Genomic DNA, 16906 nt, shown 5'->3' on the forward strand with positions numbered 1-16906 from the left:
CACACACACACACACACACACACACACACACACACACACACACACACACACACACGCTCCTCAACAATATGGTACCACAAACAAATGCACAACCATCTCTATTGTTCTTTTGTTTTTCTCCATCCAGCAGAAATACTGTCAAAAGTTGTAATTAACGTGGTGTTTTTTTTTTAATTCCAAACTAAAGTAACTAAAAGATTGTATGATTTTAAAAATGTGCAACACACCATTTTCCTCAGAGGACACAACTTTTTATTGTGTTTTACTGACAGACACAAAACATGTTATTGGAGGAAACTGGGTATGAAATTACAAAATAAATCAAAATGTCTCTATAAAGCCTTATTTGCTTTACAAAGATCCAAAGTAAACTGGTGGGACCTCTAAAATTATGTAAAAGAAGAAAACTCACTAGGAGCAAAACACCAGAAAAAAACAAACAAAAAAACAAGTTTGTCGTTATTTAAGGTGGATTTACGAAGCTTTAGGGCGTTCAGACGTAACCTTTGACCTGTGTGGCAGGGGCCCTGCGGGGACTACTTTCTCCGCTGCTGAAGGTAGGAGAGCCCGGGATGCCGGGGGGACTTGACCCCGCGTAGAGCAGCGACCCCCCGATGAGGAGCAGAGCCGACGCCACCCAGCCGATGTAAAGGGCCGGGCCGAGCTCGCGCTTGTGCGGAGCCGCCACGTGTGGGTCGTAGAAGTCCCTGATGATGGAGTGGGCCGTCCAGCAGACGGGCACCAGGTACAGAAAGCCCGCGATGGCAAACAGGGCGCCGGAGATACGAGCGAATCGGGCCTTGAGGCTGTTGACGCCGACGCATTTGGTGCACTTGACTCCGAGGACCCCCAGAGTCAGAGCCAGGCCGCAGAGCAGGACGGAGAAGACGGTGAGGCCGCGGGCCGCCTGCATGTCGCTGGGCAGAGCCAGCAGGCTGTCGTACACTTTACACTGGATCTCACCTGTGCTCTGCACTATGCAGTTCATCCAGAGGCCCTCCCAGATGATCTGAGCCGTCACTATGTTGTTACCGATGAAGGCCGTGACCCTCCACAGGGGGATGATGCAGACTATGGCCCCGCCCACCCAGCCCACGATGGACAGGATCAGACCCAGCAGCTGCATTCCCGTGGTTGCCATTTTGGAAGGRGCTGTTTGAACCGAGCAGATTTGTCCTGGTTTCGCGTCAGTCTTTGACGCAGAGGCTCGAGTCACTAAATGCGGAGCTGTTTATGTAGCTAGAAATGTTGAAGTCCACTTCTGAGTCTTTGGTTTGTGATGATGGTGATGATGGTGGGATCTGCTGGGCTCTGACAGCAACAGGAATCCTGAAATTTAGAAGTGGAACCATTTGATGTCAGGTATAAAAAAAAAACAGCTATTTTTGCTCAGTATAATATCAACAGTAAGAACATATATGTGATTCATCACATCAAAACGAGGATTAACTCTTGAAGTGGTGTATGGAAAAATAGGCAAATGTTGTGTTTTGATTAAAACGTTTGCAAAAATTTCATTTTGTCAAAACATAATGAATAAATGCCTCATCAATGTATCCTTCGAATGAACTGTCTGAAATATAATAATAAATTTTTTTTTCACTTTTTGAATTGTGGCAACAAAAAAACTGATTGTGAGGAAAAAATGTCTTCAAATTTTGAGATTTTCCCTGTTAGCAAATTTTCTTTTCAACTGGGAAATCTCAATATTCAAATATAATATGTCTTCATAAGGACATCAAAAATTCCTCATTAAAATTACATAAATTTGGATTCAGACCAAATATTTATGTGTTATTGTAACCAACAAGACAAATTAAATCATATATATGGATTTACATATGATATCAGAATGAAGCAGGTATCAAAATATGGCAGTTAAAGCCAGGAATCTGAAAATGTAATTAGGTCATTTTGACCAAATTTGACTTAATCCTCATTTCGATATGATGGGTGACATATTTATCACAAATATTTGGAACCACAGAGGCTCATGTCSAGTGGATTCCATGAAGCGTCTGAGATAATGGGCCTCTTTGACACGGCTGTGGGTGTGAAGCTACGCCTTGCAGGGTYAGTGGATTATCTCAGAGAAACATGAAGGGGCTCTGAACACAAGCAGCTTTCATGGGAGGCTTGTGGAGTGGGCCAGCAGGACCTGGATCCATCTGTTCATCCCTGRGCTCAGATTGGACCGATTTTAGTGAATCAAATTGTTCAGGTGGTCTGATAAACCGAACACTGAAGGATGGATCCAGTCAGCAGTCATCRGTGGAGTTGTTTTTACATTTTATAAAACATACTGAGCAGAGGCAAGGGTTGTAGATTTCTTTGAAATCCTTCATGAAGATGTAAAACTATAAGGAAAGCAAAATCCTTTAAACCACTTGAAACATCTGTAAATGTGTTTTTAATCATTTGTTTCTTACAAGGGAATAATTGCAGAGCTGATGACATCACAAATACACACTCAAGCTTCTTTCCATGGGCACACTATAATAATAAAAGAAAAACTATCCTGTTGCTCTCTTTTTGGATTTTCGCCTAAAACAAAGCCAGCAGTGCATGCTAGTGTACCCAAAGTTAAATTAGGGATATTTACCTCCAACGGCCTACGCTGAGCTTTGCTCCCCTTGAGACGAGCCTCAGACGTTGGTTCCAGCAGTGGACACTGGGAGCTGGGAGGTTTCAGTGCAGCCAGCAGGAAGGCCACAGTGTTTCTGGGAGACTCTATCCAAGCCTCGACGCTTCGGACTGGACTGGAGACGAAGGCTGCCCTCCGAGATGCCAGCAAGAGTCTGTGTGGCAGTGGGCAGAAGCGTGCGCCTGTGTGTGRGCGCGTGTGCGAGCGTGTCGTGTGTGAATGTGTTTGAGTGTGTCTCCCAGTGCCTGGCGTACAAACACAATGCCCCGCTGTTCCTCCGTGCCCTCCCTCCCTTCCTCCCGAGCTCCTCGTCAGCCTCTGTCCCAACTCTGCAGATCCCCACCATCCAAACCCCAGCAATCCCTTCATCTCCTTTTTTTTTCTTACTTTCACTCGGTCACTTATGAGAGCCCACTCTCTGCTTTGTTTCTCTCTTTCATCTTTATTGTTCAGACATTAAACATGTAGTTCATTCAAGATTTTTCAAATTAATAAATAAATCGACAAGAGTGATTAAATACTTAGAGGATAAATAAAAAGAACAGTTGTTTAGATGTTACAAAAACTCGTCGATATCATGAGCGGAGCAGCATTTTTGCCCCCGTGAAGTCGGCCGGGACTGAAGAACGGATGAAGCCTGTCAGTAAATTTATCCGTGAACGTGTGGATGTGGACTCCAGACTCTGCACAGAAGAACGACACGCGGCCTTCTGTGTAGTCCAAATAGACGCCCACTTTCCGAGGCCGGTGCTCCAGAGCCACCACGCTGACCGGAGATGTGTTGGCGACATACTGGCCTCCAGCCTTCAGGCTTACAGTCCAGAACCCGTTGGCTGGGCAGACGGTGAACTTGCCCTTCCTGTTTACGGTCTCTCTGACGACACCCAGGTTCCACTCGATCTTTTCCCCGACTTCCACCTCCCAGTAGAACCTGCCCACGTTGAAGCATTCCTTGGCCAGCACGTTGGCCACGCGGTCGAAGCGTTTGGGGTTATCCGGTACCTCCTGGAGCTTGTCTGTGTGCCTCACTTGTTTCCTGTTGTCCGAGACAGCGAGAAAAGGGTGGGCTGTCTTTGAACTCAGGTTGATGTCCACTGAGAAAGTAAAAAAGTAACGAATTAGACATTTTACTGGGACTATAAAAAACACAAGTGAACGGGCAAATCCTCACCTGTATATCTCTGTATTCTCTTGAGCTCTGAGAACAAGAACAGATAAAAATATTATATTAAAAAATACTTTTAATAATTTAATAATGCTGAGTCAACACACTTTACTCACCAGCTTTAGAAAGCCTGTTGACTTCTGCTTTTATTTTCTCCAGGACGTCTGACAGGGCTCTTCTGGTAAGTCCAACACAAGGGTCTGTCTCTACAGTAACCCTGGACCAGTCCATCATCTCTGAGGGCTACAAGACAGAAACCATGTTGAAGCCGGACAGTAAATCCATCCTGTTATCGTGAAGCTGTCCMCTGCTTACTGCTATGACTTGTTTTATGTCATCAGTCAGATCAGGAACCAGAGGATCGGCGTCGTCAGAGTGCATCCTCAGCTGCTGGATCTCCTGTTTGAGCTCTTTCACCAGTGTTTCCACTCTCCTCTCCTCCTCCCTCTGCTTCTCCTCGATAGCAAACACCACTGCTTTGTGGGTCCTCTCCATGGAGCTCACGAGCTCCGAGAAGACCTTCTGGCTCTCCCGCACCTCACGGAGGTAAGAGCTCTGGAGGGGAATCAACACGATTCACTGGTTAAAAGTTGTAGGATTTTTTTTTAAACTTTTTCTAAGTTTAAATAATTCTGAACGTTTTGTGCTGTTTTAACCATTCATACATCAGCTCATTCAAGAAATTATTTTGTTTAACTTTCATACTTTCAAGGTATTTCACTGAATTTACAAATATTTTGCTCATAGAAAGATACAGTCTGTTCGATTTCTTCAAAAACATTTTTTTTGTTCAAAATCTGCTTAAATGAATTTTTGCTCTGATTTTGTCTTATTGTGCTATTTTAAATTTTAGATACATTTCTGCTACTTTTTGCTCTTCTGATGCTTTTGGGAAGTCTTTCGATATTTTTACTTTTTACAAATTTTTTGCTGCATTTATCTTTTAGCTATTAGCTTGACTACCATTTTACTGTTGGCTAGTCTTTTGCTACATTTTGCTTTCAGCTAACCTATTACTAGCTTTTAGCAAGTGTTTTGCTACTTTTATTCAAACTTTAAAATAAAAGTTTTACTTTTATTTATTTTAATTTTTCACCTTGTGATCCTTATCTGTGAACAGTYCTTTGCAAAAAGTACTTCTTTTTAGCTGTCGTTTAGCTACATTTAGGTTATGCTAACATGTTGCAGCTTTTAGCTACTGTTTTGATGCTTTTAGTTTCTAACCACTGGTCACATTTAGCTACTATGTCATTGTTTGTTTGATTTTTTTTTTACTTTTAGTTATGTTTTTCTAGCAATTAAGGTTTAGATAACATTTGGCTAAATTTAGCTTTCAGCTAGTGTCTAATTATTTTAGACAGCCCTTTTAGCTAGTGTTCTGCTCCTTTTTTTTAACAACTCAATTTCAGCTTCTTCAGCAGATTTCATCAGTCATCAGCACTCACATACATTTCTTTATTCAGTGTTATCAAGAAAAAATTCACCTCACCTTTTGAGAGGCCAGAGAGTTTTTTAGCCTTTCTATCTTCTGCAGTCTATCCTGAATCATTTGTTCAACATCTATAAGCTGTAAACAGGAAACAACAAGGTCAACATTTAGAAACGCATCCAGCTGATCAGCTGGGACTCGGTGTCTAATGAAGATAAACGTGTACCATCTCCTCCTTCGGTTCTCTCTGAGGTCGAGTCTTTCTGTACTTCTCAGAAACATCAGCCAGAACGCGGTTGACACTGAGGTCAGGCTTGTCAGGAAACACTCGTCTGCAGTCGGGGCAGTATTTGACCTGGTGCCGTCCCCAGTAGTGGCTGAGGCAGGACAAGCAGTAGCTGTGTCCACACGGTATGGTCACTGGGTTGGTGAAGATGTCTCTGCACAAGAAGCACAGAAAGTGCTTCTCTTGGAGGAGGCAAATGGTGGACATTCTCTGAAAAAYACAATCAAAAAAAGAAAAAAAATGTAGTGTGTAAATAATCTTTACGTCTTTATGGTTTTATACAAAAAGTCAATTATTCTCCAAAAAGCTCAAGCTGAATGTATTCGTCCTCACTCTAAATTAGTTGTTTTACAAATCTCCAAGGTTTTTTTTTTAAATAGTTTTTTTATTGCTCGACACACAAAGGAACGTTCAGAACATGCCGTGCAGCATTTCAAGGACCTGAGAGCAGAAGACACATTCCGTCCTTCAACAGAGGCGTTCGGAACATAATGAAGAGAATTCATGGTTTCATGTAGAACTGAGACCTCTGACTGTACGTTCCCTCCAGGTGTTCTCGATCATTGTCTCTGGTATTTGAGTTCTTTGTGATCTGAGGCAGATAGCCTGACGGAGAACTGACGCAGGTAAAAATGCAGTCAAACAGGTAGGGGCTAATCAGGAATACTTGACACAAACTTGAAACTTGCAAACATTTAACTTTATGTACTTTTGCTGAAAGCTTATGAACTTTATTGTACTCACATCAAGTTATGTAACAGGTCCATAAATGACAGAACAAACTGATAAAGTAGATAACTTGTTAAAAAAACTAAAACAAAAGGAAAACTGTGAAGTAAACGTGGTCTTACCTCAACCAGTCAGTGTTTTCCACACAGAGCTACTCGTATTCACGGTTTCAGGGGATGGTGAACGGAACCTGCTCTTGTTTGCACTTGTTGGCTCTAAGCAGGTGTACTCAGGTATGTGTGTTATCTAGAAAAAGGGCCGTGCTTTAGGCAACGGCAAACAGACTCCACCCTTGACGAGTTACTGTTTAACTCAGATATCAGGAAATGAGGAAAGCCCAAAAAAAGTGCACGCAACGACAAAAGTTTTTATTTAAATAAAATCATTTACAATTTGTTTTATTTTAATAGTTCTTCATTAATCCTGTGACTGTTTAGAGTTAGAGGTATACTACACTTAACTATGACAGACATGATTTAAAAACARGAGAGTTTTATATAAAATAAGAACAAATTAAATGAGCCTGATAGCCACAGACCACTGGTTAAAAACAAAGATCAGATCCTGGACACTGTTTCTTTTTGCTGCCGTGTGCGAGAAGCCACAAAGAAGCGGTTGATGAAGATAGAGTTGAAGTTGAAGCTGAGAGGTGAGGTCACCCTGTTCTCTATGTGCTTTATCGCCACCTGAGCGGTTCCTCCTGCAGACGCTCCTACGGCGCCGCCGATGAAGCCGTAAAGCACCATCCCTCCTGGCCCCTCGATACAACCAAAAAGTGTCCCCATCACAGCGCCGACAACCAAGCCTGTTCCGAGTCCTCTGGCCAGGGAGGTCCGGAGCCAGCCYTTGTCCAACTCTGCTTTGGCCTGGATCTCTGCACCCACCTGGGCCATGTAAGCGTCCTTCTGGAAGCACAGCTCCTTGGCCAGGTGCTGCTGCTCCATCTCATTCCAGGTCTTCTCTATCTCCTCTGCTCTCCGCTTCTTGAGCCTCCTCTCCTCCTTCTTCACGCTGTCCTCTGCCTTTTGAAAAGTTCTGCTGGAGAAGTGTCCCCCTCCCAACGAGGCCACCATCAACTCAATCTTCTTCAGCAGCTCCTTGTCCTGGCTTCGATCCCTCCAGTTCTTTTTGAAGACGTGGAAGCGTCCGCCGTACTTCTCGATCAGCTCCCTCAGGTACCACTCCGTCTTCTTCACMCGGTTCTCCAAAGCAGCTCTGTCCAGACTTCCTTCATAAGCGAAGAGAACCATGCAGTGTTTCAGACAGTGTGCTCCGAAGCGTTTCTTTAGTATTCTGGGAGTTTTCATGTCGTTCAGGGAGATCGTTTCCATGTCAAAGGCAACAAGAAAGGCATGCGGGCCGGGTATACAGAGGCACATGGACCTCCTCAGCTCCATCTCCCTCTTTGCCTGGGATAAATCCTTGTCGTAGATGTTTGGGCTGTTGACCACAGCCACAGGTCTGCCAGCCAGCTCCCCCTTGTTCTTCACGCTGGCAGAAATACTGCTAACGTCCTTCAAAAACACCTCCCTTCCAATTATAGCATTGGTTAGTTGGAACTGAGAGGGTCCGCTGCTGCCAACCACCATCACCCTCAGTTCCTTTGTAGATCCTGTGGGAACATTTATTCATTTATTTATGTCATTATATCAATTTTAGACATTTTTTCGGAGTAGTTTTTAGCTGAAAAAGTTCAAGTTTACACTCTTCCTAAAACTGCACAAAAAAATCCACAGAGGAATTTTACCCAGAGGGCCTACCTTTCTTTCTCTTGTCTGTTTGACGCAGATTCATTCTTTTGCTGTGGGATCACTGGGCTTCTTATCTGTCTAAATGTGTTCCTGTTGTTCTCCTCTCTCTTACTGTGTCTGTTGATGGGACTGGGTATCAGATTTGATTGCAAATGGAAAATGCCCTCGAGGAGAGAAACCAACCGTGATCACCCCCTCCTTTATTGACATCTCTGACATAAGCTTTTGTTTGATCCCTGACATTTTTCTAATTTCTATAAAAAGTGTTGATGCTGGGTTGTAATTTTGTTCACTAACATACACGTCTTGATTTTTTTTTTCATCTAAAAACAACCGTAATGAGGAGGAGCACTTACTCAGACTTTTATTTTAATATTGGACCAGTGAGATGAGCAAATGTTCTCATTTGCTTGTTTGTCCCACTTTAAAGTTATCCTGTGAGGTTATATCACTCTACCAGATGATATTTGTTTCCGGGTTGAGTTGAAAGAAATCAATAACTCGTTAAAGGTTATTTCTCTTCCGGAGAAGACTGATGCTGTTCCTAATTTCCCAGAAGAACCATCATCAATATTAAGTAGAGCTGACACATAATTGATCCAATTTTATTATAAAAGACAAACACTGAGATACGCTAAGAGACATTCTGAGCTCAGTGGACAGATGTCCTTYTTTGATCAGCAGTCAGATCTATTTATCTTCAATACCTTTGTTTTATTAAACAAAAAATAAACTTTTTATTTAAAGAAATTACTGTAAAAACACATGTTTACCCTCACTTGTCATCCAGTTTGGAAAAATGTTCAATTCAACCAAGTTTCAATTCGATTAGATTCAATTCCTTTATAAATCCCAAAGGGAAATTAAATACTGTAATCTACATTATCCTGGTTTCTTCGTGTGACCATTGGAAACATTTTCAGAAAACATGATAATTTACCATTTTTTCACATGTAAAACAAGATTTCATTTTCACTGTCTCCTGATGAGAATAAGATGTTAATGAAGAGAAAATGAACTTTTAATTTTAAAAACTGAACACAATTAGGCGCTGGTGAAACAGCGCCCTCGTGTGGACAAACTAATAAATACACAAACAGGAAGCTGCAGACGTATTTCCTGTTTCCTGTTCGTCATAAAAATCTGTGGAAACAAATGCACCGTGGTTTGTTGTCACTTAGTTGGCATAGAAACTGATGCAGTGTTTGTGTTTACGACACGTCASSTCGCGGGGGGCACCGTGGATGAAAGACGTGTTTCCCGCGGCGGGTCGTGTCCTCTTCTCTCCCGCGCTGCGTCGCATCTGTGGCGGAGACGTTTCTGAAGATGTGTCCGAGTCTCCTGCCTCTCCGCAGCTCACAGATCACGCGTCTCTTTATGTTCACGTAAGCCTTAGTTTTTTCTGTTATTCAGACATTTTAGCACAAGACAAGCGAATCTAAACATACTTTCCCTTCATCCAGTGGCCTTACTGTCTCAGAAGGTGCACCTACTGCAATTTTAACAAGTACATCCCCAAAGAGAACAACGACCACATCATGACCCAGTGCCTTCAGAAGGAAACAGAAACTTTGCTGCAGCTCAGTCATGTTTCCAGGTAAGCAGGTGATTTACCTGCAGTGTTTAACCCGCCATCCTGCAGCTTCCTTCAACGTGATTCCTTTTAATTTGACTTGCAGCATCACCTCTGTGTTTTTCGGTGGCGGGACTCCAAGCCTGGCTCCCGCCTCCGCTGTCGGCGCGGTCCTTGAGACCGTCTCCAAGCAGGCGAGTCTCTCAGGTGAGGCCGAAGTCACGCTGGAGGTCAACCCCACCCCCGTGGGAATGTCGAGGTTAGAGGACTTCCGTCGTGCCGGGGTGAACCGCTTCTCCATCGGGGTCCAGGTAAATAAAACCGCGGTTTCGTTGAACATGAGGTGTTTTGGTAATCTAATTGTTTTTTTTGATACTTCAGTCTCTGCAAGACGAGGACTTAAAAAGTCTGGGGAGGGACCACAGCTCTCTGGAGGCTTTACGGACCGTGGAGGAGGCCAGGAGGCTGTGCCCCGGCCGGGTGTCGGTGGACGTCATGTTCGGACGACCCGGACAGACGGTTGGATCCTGGGAAGAGGAGCTGTCGGAGCTGTTGGGGGTGTGCGACGACCACGTGTCTCTGTATCAGCTGACCCTTGAGCGAGGCACTCGGCTCTTCAAACAGGTCCAGGACGGCCACGTGGACACGCCCGCCGAGGAGGCCATGGCAGAGATGTACCGACATGCCAGGAAGACTCTCCCACAGCACGGCTTCCTGCAGTATGAAGTGTCCAACTTTGCCAGACGTGTAAGTCCTCAGCAGACATCGACTTGCTTCTGAAACRGATTTAAACGACATCGGAAAGGAGAACTTCCTGTTAGTGGGAAGAAACAAACTCTCCACAGAAGCAAACAGACCGACAACCCAGTGAGTGGACAGTTAGAGATCAAACATAAACATACAAAATCTGGAATAACTAATGGCAGCGGCAGCAACAAGAGAATTTATACTTCCTGTGAAAATTCAGAGTGAATGCTTAATGCAGAAAGACTTTTCCTGAAAGCTGCTGAAAATGTTAAAGAGCAAAACTGTTAATGTAAGTTAAATTTGAACAGCTGACTTTTGCTTTTCGTAGGAAAAGAAAAGTAAACAGTGGCAGAAAAAAGTTTAAACTAACAGGTGAAAGGACCGTAAAAACGCTCACATTTGCAGAAAAACAAGAAATGTGTCACAAATTAGCTAAAGCAGCCAAAATTAGCGGAAAAATAGCTAAAAAGTAGCTGAAATTAGCACAAATCGAGGACAGAGCACGTTTACTGAATTAATCAATATGAAGGTGAAAAAGTCATGAAAAATCACAAGAAGGTGAATTTAAATGAAAAAACTATAATTTGTTGAAAACAATTACAAAGTAGCTTAAAAGACAAAACAGCAAAAATAGTTAAAACGTAGTTAAAAAGGTTTTTAAAAAGCCTAAAAGATCAGAAATCAGCTAAAAGAATCATAAATTAATTCAAGTTTAAATTAACAGAAGAATAGCATAAAGATAGCTGAAAAGCAGTAAAAAGCTAAAATTAGCAAAGGAAGCTGAAATAAGCACAAAAAGTTGAAAAAAAAAAGCAGCACCGGAACAAAAGGTAAAAAGTGCGGTAAAGATTTATAAACATTTTGAAGTATTTTTTAAGGATGTTGACGATAACTCCCTTCATTTTATAAGCTGCTGAAATGCTAAAAGTCATGTCGTTAATTAGCTCAATGTTTTGATAAGAGTTGTTGAAACAAGTTAGAGTCTGGAAAAATGTAGGGAAGAAAAATAATCACAATTATGTGAAGCTCAAAAGTTACATTAAATTGTGTTTTTCTGCTCATTAGCATTCACACAAAAACATTCTGTTCATTAACAACTTAATAAGAGTCAACAGGAAGAGAAAACAACAGGAAGAGAAAACAACAGGAAGGCATCTCTTCCTGAGACTTTTTATATCAGCCTGCAGCAATTACAATAATCATGTTAATGCACCAGTAATTGTTTTTTAATTATTCAGAGTCAGGATATGACCAGTTTAGTTATTTACTCATTTACGTCACCTACATAGTAACAGTTATTTAACCCTTAGAGACCCATGGTGATAAATATCCCCACAGTTCTTCACATTTATATCAGAACAAACCTAAACCATCCACAGTAACTTCATGGTTATGTTTCCTGGGCTTTATTCTCAATTCAGAAGCAAAAAAATAAATAAATAAAAAGTTGTTGACAGTTTCTACCTCTGACACTTTAAAGTTGAAGGTGTTTTTGACTCGTCTTTGTGTCGTTCAGAATTCAGAGAGTCGCCACAACTTGAGCTACTGGAAGGGAAGACAGTACATCGGCGTCGGTCCAGGTGAATCCTTTAACCTGATTGCGAACAGTCTGAGTCTCAGCTGGTTGCTTTTGTAGTAACAGAAATAATTTTATTTTTAAATGTTTGTTTGTAACAGGAGCACATGGGCGGTTTGCTCCTCTGGGGGAGGGAGGTGTCGTTCGCGAGGCCCGGACTCAGACTCTGGAGCCAGACGTGTGGATCCGTGAAGTCCTGCAGAGAGGACACGGGACACGGAGGCGGATACAGCTGGGCCATCTCGAACTGTGAGCTCTTCCTCCAGCAGTGATGAATAATATGTGGTGTAATCTCAGAAGCAGACGGCCGCYGCTTCCAGAAGCTTCCCCCCGGCCGTGCGAGGTGAAGTCGTGCTGATGAAAGAGCGAGCGACGAGGGCCTCTCTGCGCGTGTTCGCTCGCTGGAACGTTGTGTCCTCGTGCAGCTCTATTCTCAGCCCCTCCTTGTTCCTCTCCATGCAGATCTCACTTCTGAATGATTTCTGTTCCGCAGGCTGGAGGAGGTGCTGATAATGGGAATGAGAATGACTGAAGGCATTACTCACAAGGTGAAACGCACAATAAATCCTTTTTAACGCTCTGTAAATGCATCAAACCAAAGATCGGTGAAACWTATTCATCTCTGTCCCCGTGTGTGACAGCACTGGAAGTTGTTCAGCCCTGAATCAGACCTTTATAAAACATTCGGCGCATCTGTCGGAGTCAAAGAGCTGCAGCGGAGCGGACATCTGATTCTTGATGACAGGTGATTCATTAGGTTGGGGTTTGTGTCGAAAGTCGGTTATCTTATTATTATTATGCCTTTTTTTTACCTTCCAGGGGTCTGCGATGCTCCTGGGARGGTTTGGCTGTACTGGACAGCTTACTTCCAGTTTTACTGGTGGAGCTGGAAAGGCAGATCTCTTCAAACACCACACAGGAGCCTCTGTCTGGTTCCTGAAAACCGAAGACCTACAACCTTTTTGTAATCGTTATATAATAAAACTTTTAAAGAAATCATGTTTTGAGTTGTTTTCGGCTGATTTTCCTTTTGTGTTGCGAGTGGTTTACCTCATTTGTCTCTGTGTCCCTGTGATGGACTGGAGACATGTCRCTYCGTCTCYCACTTTACTGAATAAACTTGTGAAACATAGAGCTTGTTTCAGAAACAATGTATATAATCCAAGGTCATTAACTTTAGGTGCTGAAAAAAAAAGAATGTGGATCTGAGGACTCGAGACATCCTTTTAGAACAGATGTTTTCAAAGATTAGGGTTGCATTTTTTTTAATCCTTTTGTTCTGCTGCTTGTAAAACGTTTCTTCAGACAAAATGTGCTCTACAGAGAAAGAAAAATGTTCTATTGTGCCATTAGCTCTGCTAAATGTGACATYGATCAGAGCCTCTGAAGAAGCAACAGAGCCATGAGCTGTCCATGGTGCTGATCTCAGCACGACTCCCCACCTGCCGCCTTCTCTTACATAAATGATGCTGAGAGGCTTTTTTCCCCTGCATATACAGTAGTATGATTTAGAAGTGTGATTAACCAGCATTGTCTCACACATCGGACAGTAGGAGGGCTTCATGGTTGATCCTCTGCATCGTGCGTAATCCTCTGAACAATGTGACCGATCAGCACTGCGCTTTGGAGACGCTTAAGGTCAATGTTTGACTCATCCCTCCTCCATCACATACTTATATCATCACCCAACAACCAGCTTACGTCCGTAGCTATTTTTGTCCCAGTTTCAGTTTGAAGGAATGCAAATCGCCCGCCGCCTTTCGCGCCATGAGAAATTATAGAGTTGTGGTCTATTTGGTAAAAATCTCAGTATATATTTTGAGAATGACTCTCAGCTACCACCACACCGGATTTCAGCTCATTTTTTGTAGAACTGACTGTTTTAAAGGCATTTTTGTGGTTTCTAGTATCGGTTGTCTCTGGAGGACATCTTAATTTGGATTAGCTTTAAAAGTTAACCGGTTGTAGAGATACAACTAATGATTGTTTTCTGAAAGTTTCATCAAAATCCGTCCAGTGGCTCACGAGATATTTTGTTAACAGATAACAGAGTTGACTATATTAGTTGATGTTATAGTTTTAGACACAAATCTTGCACGATCGGGTATCACTCAAAATATAGGCCGAGGATCAGTCTCAGCTACTGTACTACCACACCAAATTACAAATTAATATCTAAAACTGACAGTTATTATCATGCATGTGTTTAGTAGGGTGGCTTTGTTGTGTCGGCCACGATTAATCGAGTTGACTGTAAAAGTTAATCAGTTGTAGAGGTACATCTGTTGATTATTTTCTGAAAGTTTCATCAAAATCCGTCCAGTGCCTCCCGAGATATTTTGTTAACAGATAACAAAATTAACTATTTTAGTTGATGTCATAGTTTTAGACACAAATCTTGCATGATCGGGTATGACTCAAAATATAAGCCGAGGATCAGTCTCAGCTACTACCACACCAAATTTCATATTAATATCTGTAAAATTAACAGAGTTATTATCATTTATGTGTTTAGTAAAATCGCTTTGTTGTGTCGGCCACGATTAATCGAGTTGACTGTAAAAGTTAATCAGTTGTAGATGTCAACCTATTGATGACTTCTTGACAGTTTTAATAAAATCTGTTCATTAGTTCYTGGGATATTTTGCTAACAATATGTTAAGCTGTGATGACGAAGCAAACATGACCAATAAAAACATGTTTTATTAAAAGAGTTTATGATACAGTTTAATGCACAAAACATTAATAAGGCACCGGTCCAGCCAGGTGCCGCAGAGTATAACTCCTGACATTAAGTGACATTGCAGCATACTACCACAATTTTGTTTTGTCGAGAAGCGTCACGGTTCATTGAATCGGACACACCTCGGGTTTCTTGGGTTTGGTGCTTGYTCCAAGCACGAGCCGCAGGTCGCTGCTGAAGCTCGGCCGGCGCGCCAGGGGGTCCAAGGCGGCGCACGGCGCGCCCGGTCCGCGCGAGTGCCTCCTCCTCCTCCGGCCCCTCCTYCCGACGCACAGCGACTGGTAGGCCAGGATGGAGACGATCTGGTGCCGAGACGGGCTGGTCTCGTCGGGCAGCCCGCCCAGGGTGGCGAGAGCCGCGAACACGTCCTCCAGTCCCGTGCCGTCTTTAGCGGAGGTCTCGAAGAACGGGACGTCCTCACCGAGCACCTGTCCCACCTCAGACCCGCTGACGACCCTCTGAGCCTCCAGGTCCGCCTTGTTGCCGCACACCACCAGTCTCATCGGGTGGGCTGGCTTTTGGATRTTCGCCTTTGCAGCTTGGATCTCCWTCTGCAGTTTATGGACTTCATTCAAAGAGTCTCTGTCATCCAAACTGAAGACCAGGAGAAAAATYTCACCTGAGGAAAAGAAGATGCTTTAAATATTGACTTCCGTTTAATTCACACGTTTTATCTTTAACAAAACACTCCTTACCTGTCAGGATGGATAATCTCCGTTTTGCAGGGAAGTCTCTCTCCCGCGCAGCATCCAGGAGATCCACCTGATACGCCTCCCCTTGGATGTAGAACAGTTTTCTGTAGAAGTCCTCGATTGTGGGCTCGTACTGCTCCTCATACTCTTCCCCTAAAAACCTCCGGAGGATGTTGGTTTTGCCGACCCTGGGCGCGCCGAGCACCACTATCCTGTGGCAGTTRGTGGGTTTGGTCGCGCCAAACTCCGACACATCCGCCGGCACCTTCTGCAGCCCGTCGGCGGGCACCTGCCGAACCCCAGAACTGGAGGATCGACGCGGGACCACCGTCTTATCCTGCCGCCTCCAGCACCCTCTGACACCTTTGATGATGCCCATACCAGCTTTGGGTATGTTGAAGACTTTATGGTGCGGGAACAGAGCTGCGCTGTGCGTAAAACCCGGCTGCTGCTGCTGCTGCTGCTGCTGGCCGGTGATGGAGCTGAACATGCCCAGGATGCCATCAGCAGGATTCATCCCTTTTGGTCTCTTGCTTTTCACCAAGAGAGCCTCTCAGAATCTAATCAGCCTCTGAAACGGAGCTGAGAGACCTCTCTTATAAACACCCACTCTGAGCAAACTGCGTCATCACGATCATCTCAAACGATGCCTTTTATAGAAGCACGAAGCCTTCATCCTTGTTCATCCATACCCTTTAAAAAAGCCAGAAAAATCCAGATTTGCTGATGGATTTAACCTGTTTGATTAAAAGGAGTCAGACAATGATGCTCTCCATCAATGTTTGGCAACAAACACTCTGATTTGCTATAATTATATGCACTCACCTATTATTAACATGCAGGTCTTTCCTGCCTCATTATGGAAAAATAGACGGACTAAATGGAAACAGTGCTGAAATCAAATCCCTGCAGATGTGACACTCTGAATAAGAAGTGCTCTCATTACAAATGTTCTCATCCCATTTTTGCACTTCTGTCATCATGACTGTCATGTTTTCTGCCTCTCTTTATTGTCACATGTTTCTGTTACTCAACAATATATCATTCTGAACATACAGCAGTGGCCTTTTTTGAGTCAAGTCCCCACAGAGCCTCATATAAATAACTGATGGTTTTATTGTTCTCGACGAGAGCTTTGTCACATTAACYTTTTATGATCACGACTTGCTCTTGTTCAGTTCTGTTCTGAAGCTCTGAGCTTGTTGTCAAYTCCTCAAACAGCTTCAGCAAAAATCTTTAAAATGAACCAATCCAATAAGGCAATATAACAATAAAACGAAACCATGTTCTCAGAGAAAAACGTTACCCATATTGTGAGCTGTACAGCGGATACAACACACATCAGAACCTTGATGCGCTTCTTTTTTCTTCAAATTAAAGTAGGCAGGTTCGCAAATCGGACACTTATTTATAACATTTSYTTTGAACAGAYTGAGCCGTAGCAACAGAACACAATGAAAGCTGAAGGAKGRGTACCCAATCACTGCAGCACCACATTCGTTCTCAGTCTGTTGCTGAGGGCAGAACTGGCTTCAGAACTGTTTTCCCCCCCCAACATCAATACTCTTCAT

The 16906-nt window shown here is 43.2% G+C and overlaps 5 protein-coding genes across 5 annotated transcripts; 1 reads left to right on the forward strand and 4 right to left on the reverse strand.

The window, feature by feature from the left end:
* Positions 1 to 234: 234 nt before the first annotated feature.
* On the reverse strand, positions 235 to 2863 carry cldnk (claudin k). The gene is made up of 2 exons (XM_014025286.1): positions 2603 to 2863; positions 235 to 1329 (listed from the first exon to the last, which is right to left on the reverse strand). Exon 2 carries the CDS (start codon positions 1139 to 1141, stop codon positions 494 to 496), a length of 648 nt encoding a protein of 215 aa, XP_013880740.1. The 5' UTR covers positions 1142 to 1329; positions 2603 to 2863; the 3' UTR covers positions 235 to 493.
* Positions 2864 to 3066: 203 nt separating this feature from the next.
* On the reverse strand, positions 3067 to 6461 carry btr02 (bloodthirsty-related gene family, member 2). Its single transcript, XM_014025275.1, has 7 exons — positions 6376 to 6461; positions 5465 to 5734; positions 5299 to 5376; positions 4125 to 4364; positions 3926 to 4052; positions 3816 to 3842; positions 3067 to 3738 (listed from the first exon to the last, which is right to left on the reverse strand). The coding sequence occupies exons 2-7, from the start codon at positions 5729 to 5731 to the stop codon at positions 3194 to 3196; spliced, it is 1284 nt and encodes a 427-aa protein (XP_013880729.1). The 5' UTR covers positions 5732 to 5734; positions 6376 to 6461; the 3' UTR covers positions 3067 to 3193.
* A 147-nt stretch (positions 6462 to 6608) lies between these two features.
* On the reverse strand, positions 6609 to 8288 carry LOC106529790 (GTPase IMAP family member 7). The gene is made up of 2 exons (XM_014025297.1): positions 8014 to 8288; positions 6609 to 7865 (listed from the first exon to the last, which is right to left on the reverse strand). Exons 1-2 carry the CDS (start codon positions 8045 to 8047, stop codon positions 6811 to 6813), a joined length of 1089 nt encoding a protein of 362 aa, XP_013880751.1. The 5' UTR covers positions 8048 to 8288; the 3' UTR covers positions 6609 to 6810.
* An 845-nt stretch (positions 8289 to 9133) lies between these two features.
* On the forward strand, positions 9134 to 12899 carry rsad1 (radical S-adenosyl methionine domain containing 1). The gene is made up of 9 exons (XM_014025310.1): positions 9134 to 9389; positions 9468 to 9601; positions 9684 to 9888; positions 9959 to 10324; positions 11841 to 11904; positions 12002 to 12149; positions 12394 to 12448; positions 12542 to 12645; positions 12720 to 12899. The coding sequence occupies exons 1-9, from the start codon at positions 9201 to 9203 to the stop codon at positions 12838 to 12840; spliced, it is 1386 nt and encodes a 461-aa protein (XP_013880764.1). The 5' UTR covers positions 9134 to 9200; the 3' UTR covers positions 12841 to 12899.
* A 97-nt stretch (positions 12900 to 12996) lies between these two features.
* Positions 12997 to 16624, reverse strand: rasd2a (RASD family member 2a). Its single transcript, XM_014025319.1, has 2 exons — positions 15339 to 16624; positions 12997 to 15262 (listed from the first exon to the last, which is right to left on the reverse strand). Exons 1-2 carry the CDS (start codon positions 15850 to 15852, stop codon positions 14748 to 14750), a joined length of 1029 nt encoding a protein of 342 aa, XP_013880773.1. The 5' UTR covers positions 15853 to 16624; the 3' UTR covers positions 12997 to 14747.
* Between the last annotated feature and the right edge of the window lie 282 nt (positions 16625 to 16906).

The sequence above is a fragment of the Austrofundulus limnaeus genome, unplaced genomic scaffold (assembly GCF_001266775.1).
Source record: "Austrofundulus limnaeus strain Quisiro unplaced genomic scaffold, Austrofundulus_limnaeus-1.0 Scaffold4, whole genome shotgun sequence".
In the NCBI taxonomy this organism is placed as follows: domain Eukaryota; kingdom Metazoa; phylum Chordata; class Actinopteri; order Cyprinodontiformes; family Rivulidae; genus Austrofundulus; species Austrofundulus limnaeus.

Coding starts and splice junctions, on each gene's coding strand:
- btr02 (XM_014025275.1), bottom strand. CDS start 5,731: ATGTCCACCATTTGCCTCCTCCAAGAGAAGCACTTTCTGTGCTTCTTG. Junction 3,843..3,925: donor CAACAGGCTTTCTAAAGCTG/GTGAGTAAAGTG, acceptor TCTTGTTCTCAG/AGCTCAAGAGAATACAGAGA. Junction 3,739..3,815: donor GAGAATACAGAGATATACAG/GTGAGGATTTGC, acceptor TTACTTTCTCAG/TGGACATCAACCTGAGTTCA.
- cldnk (XM_014025286.1), bottom strand. CDS start 1,141: ATGGCAACCACGGGAATGCAGCTGCTGGGTCTGATCCTGTCCATCGTG.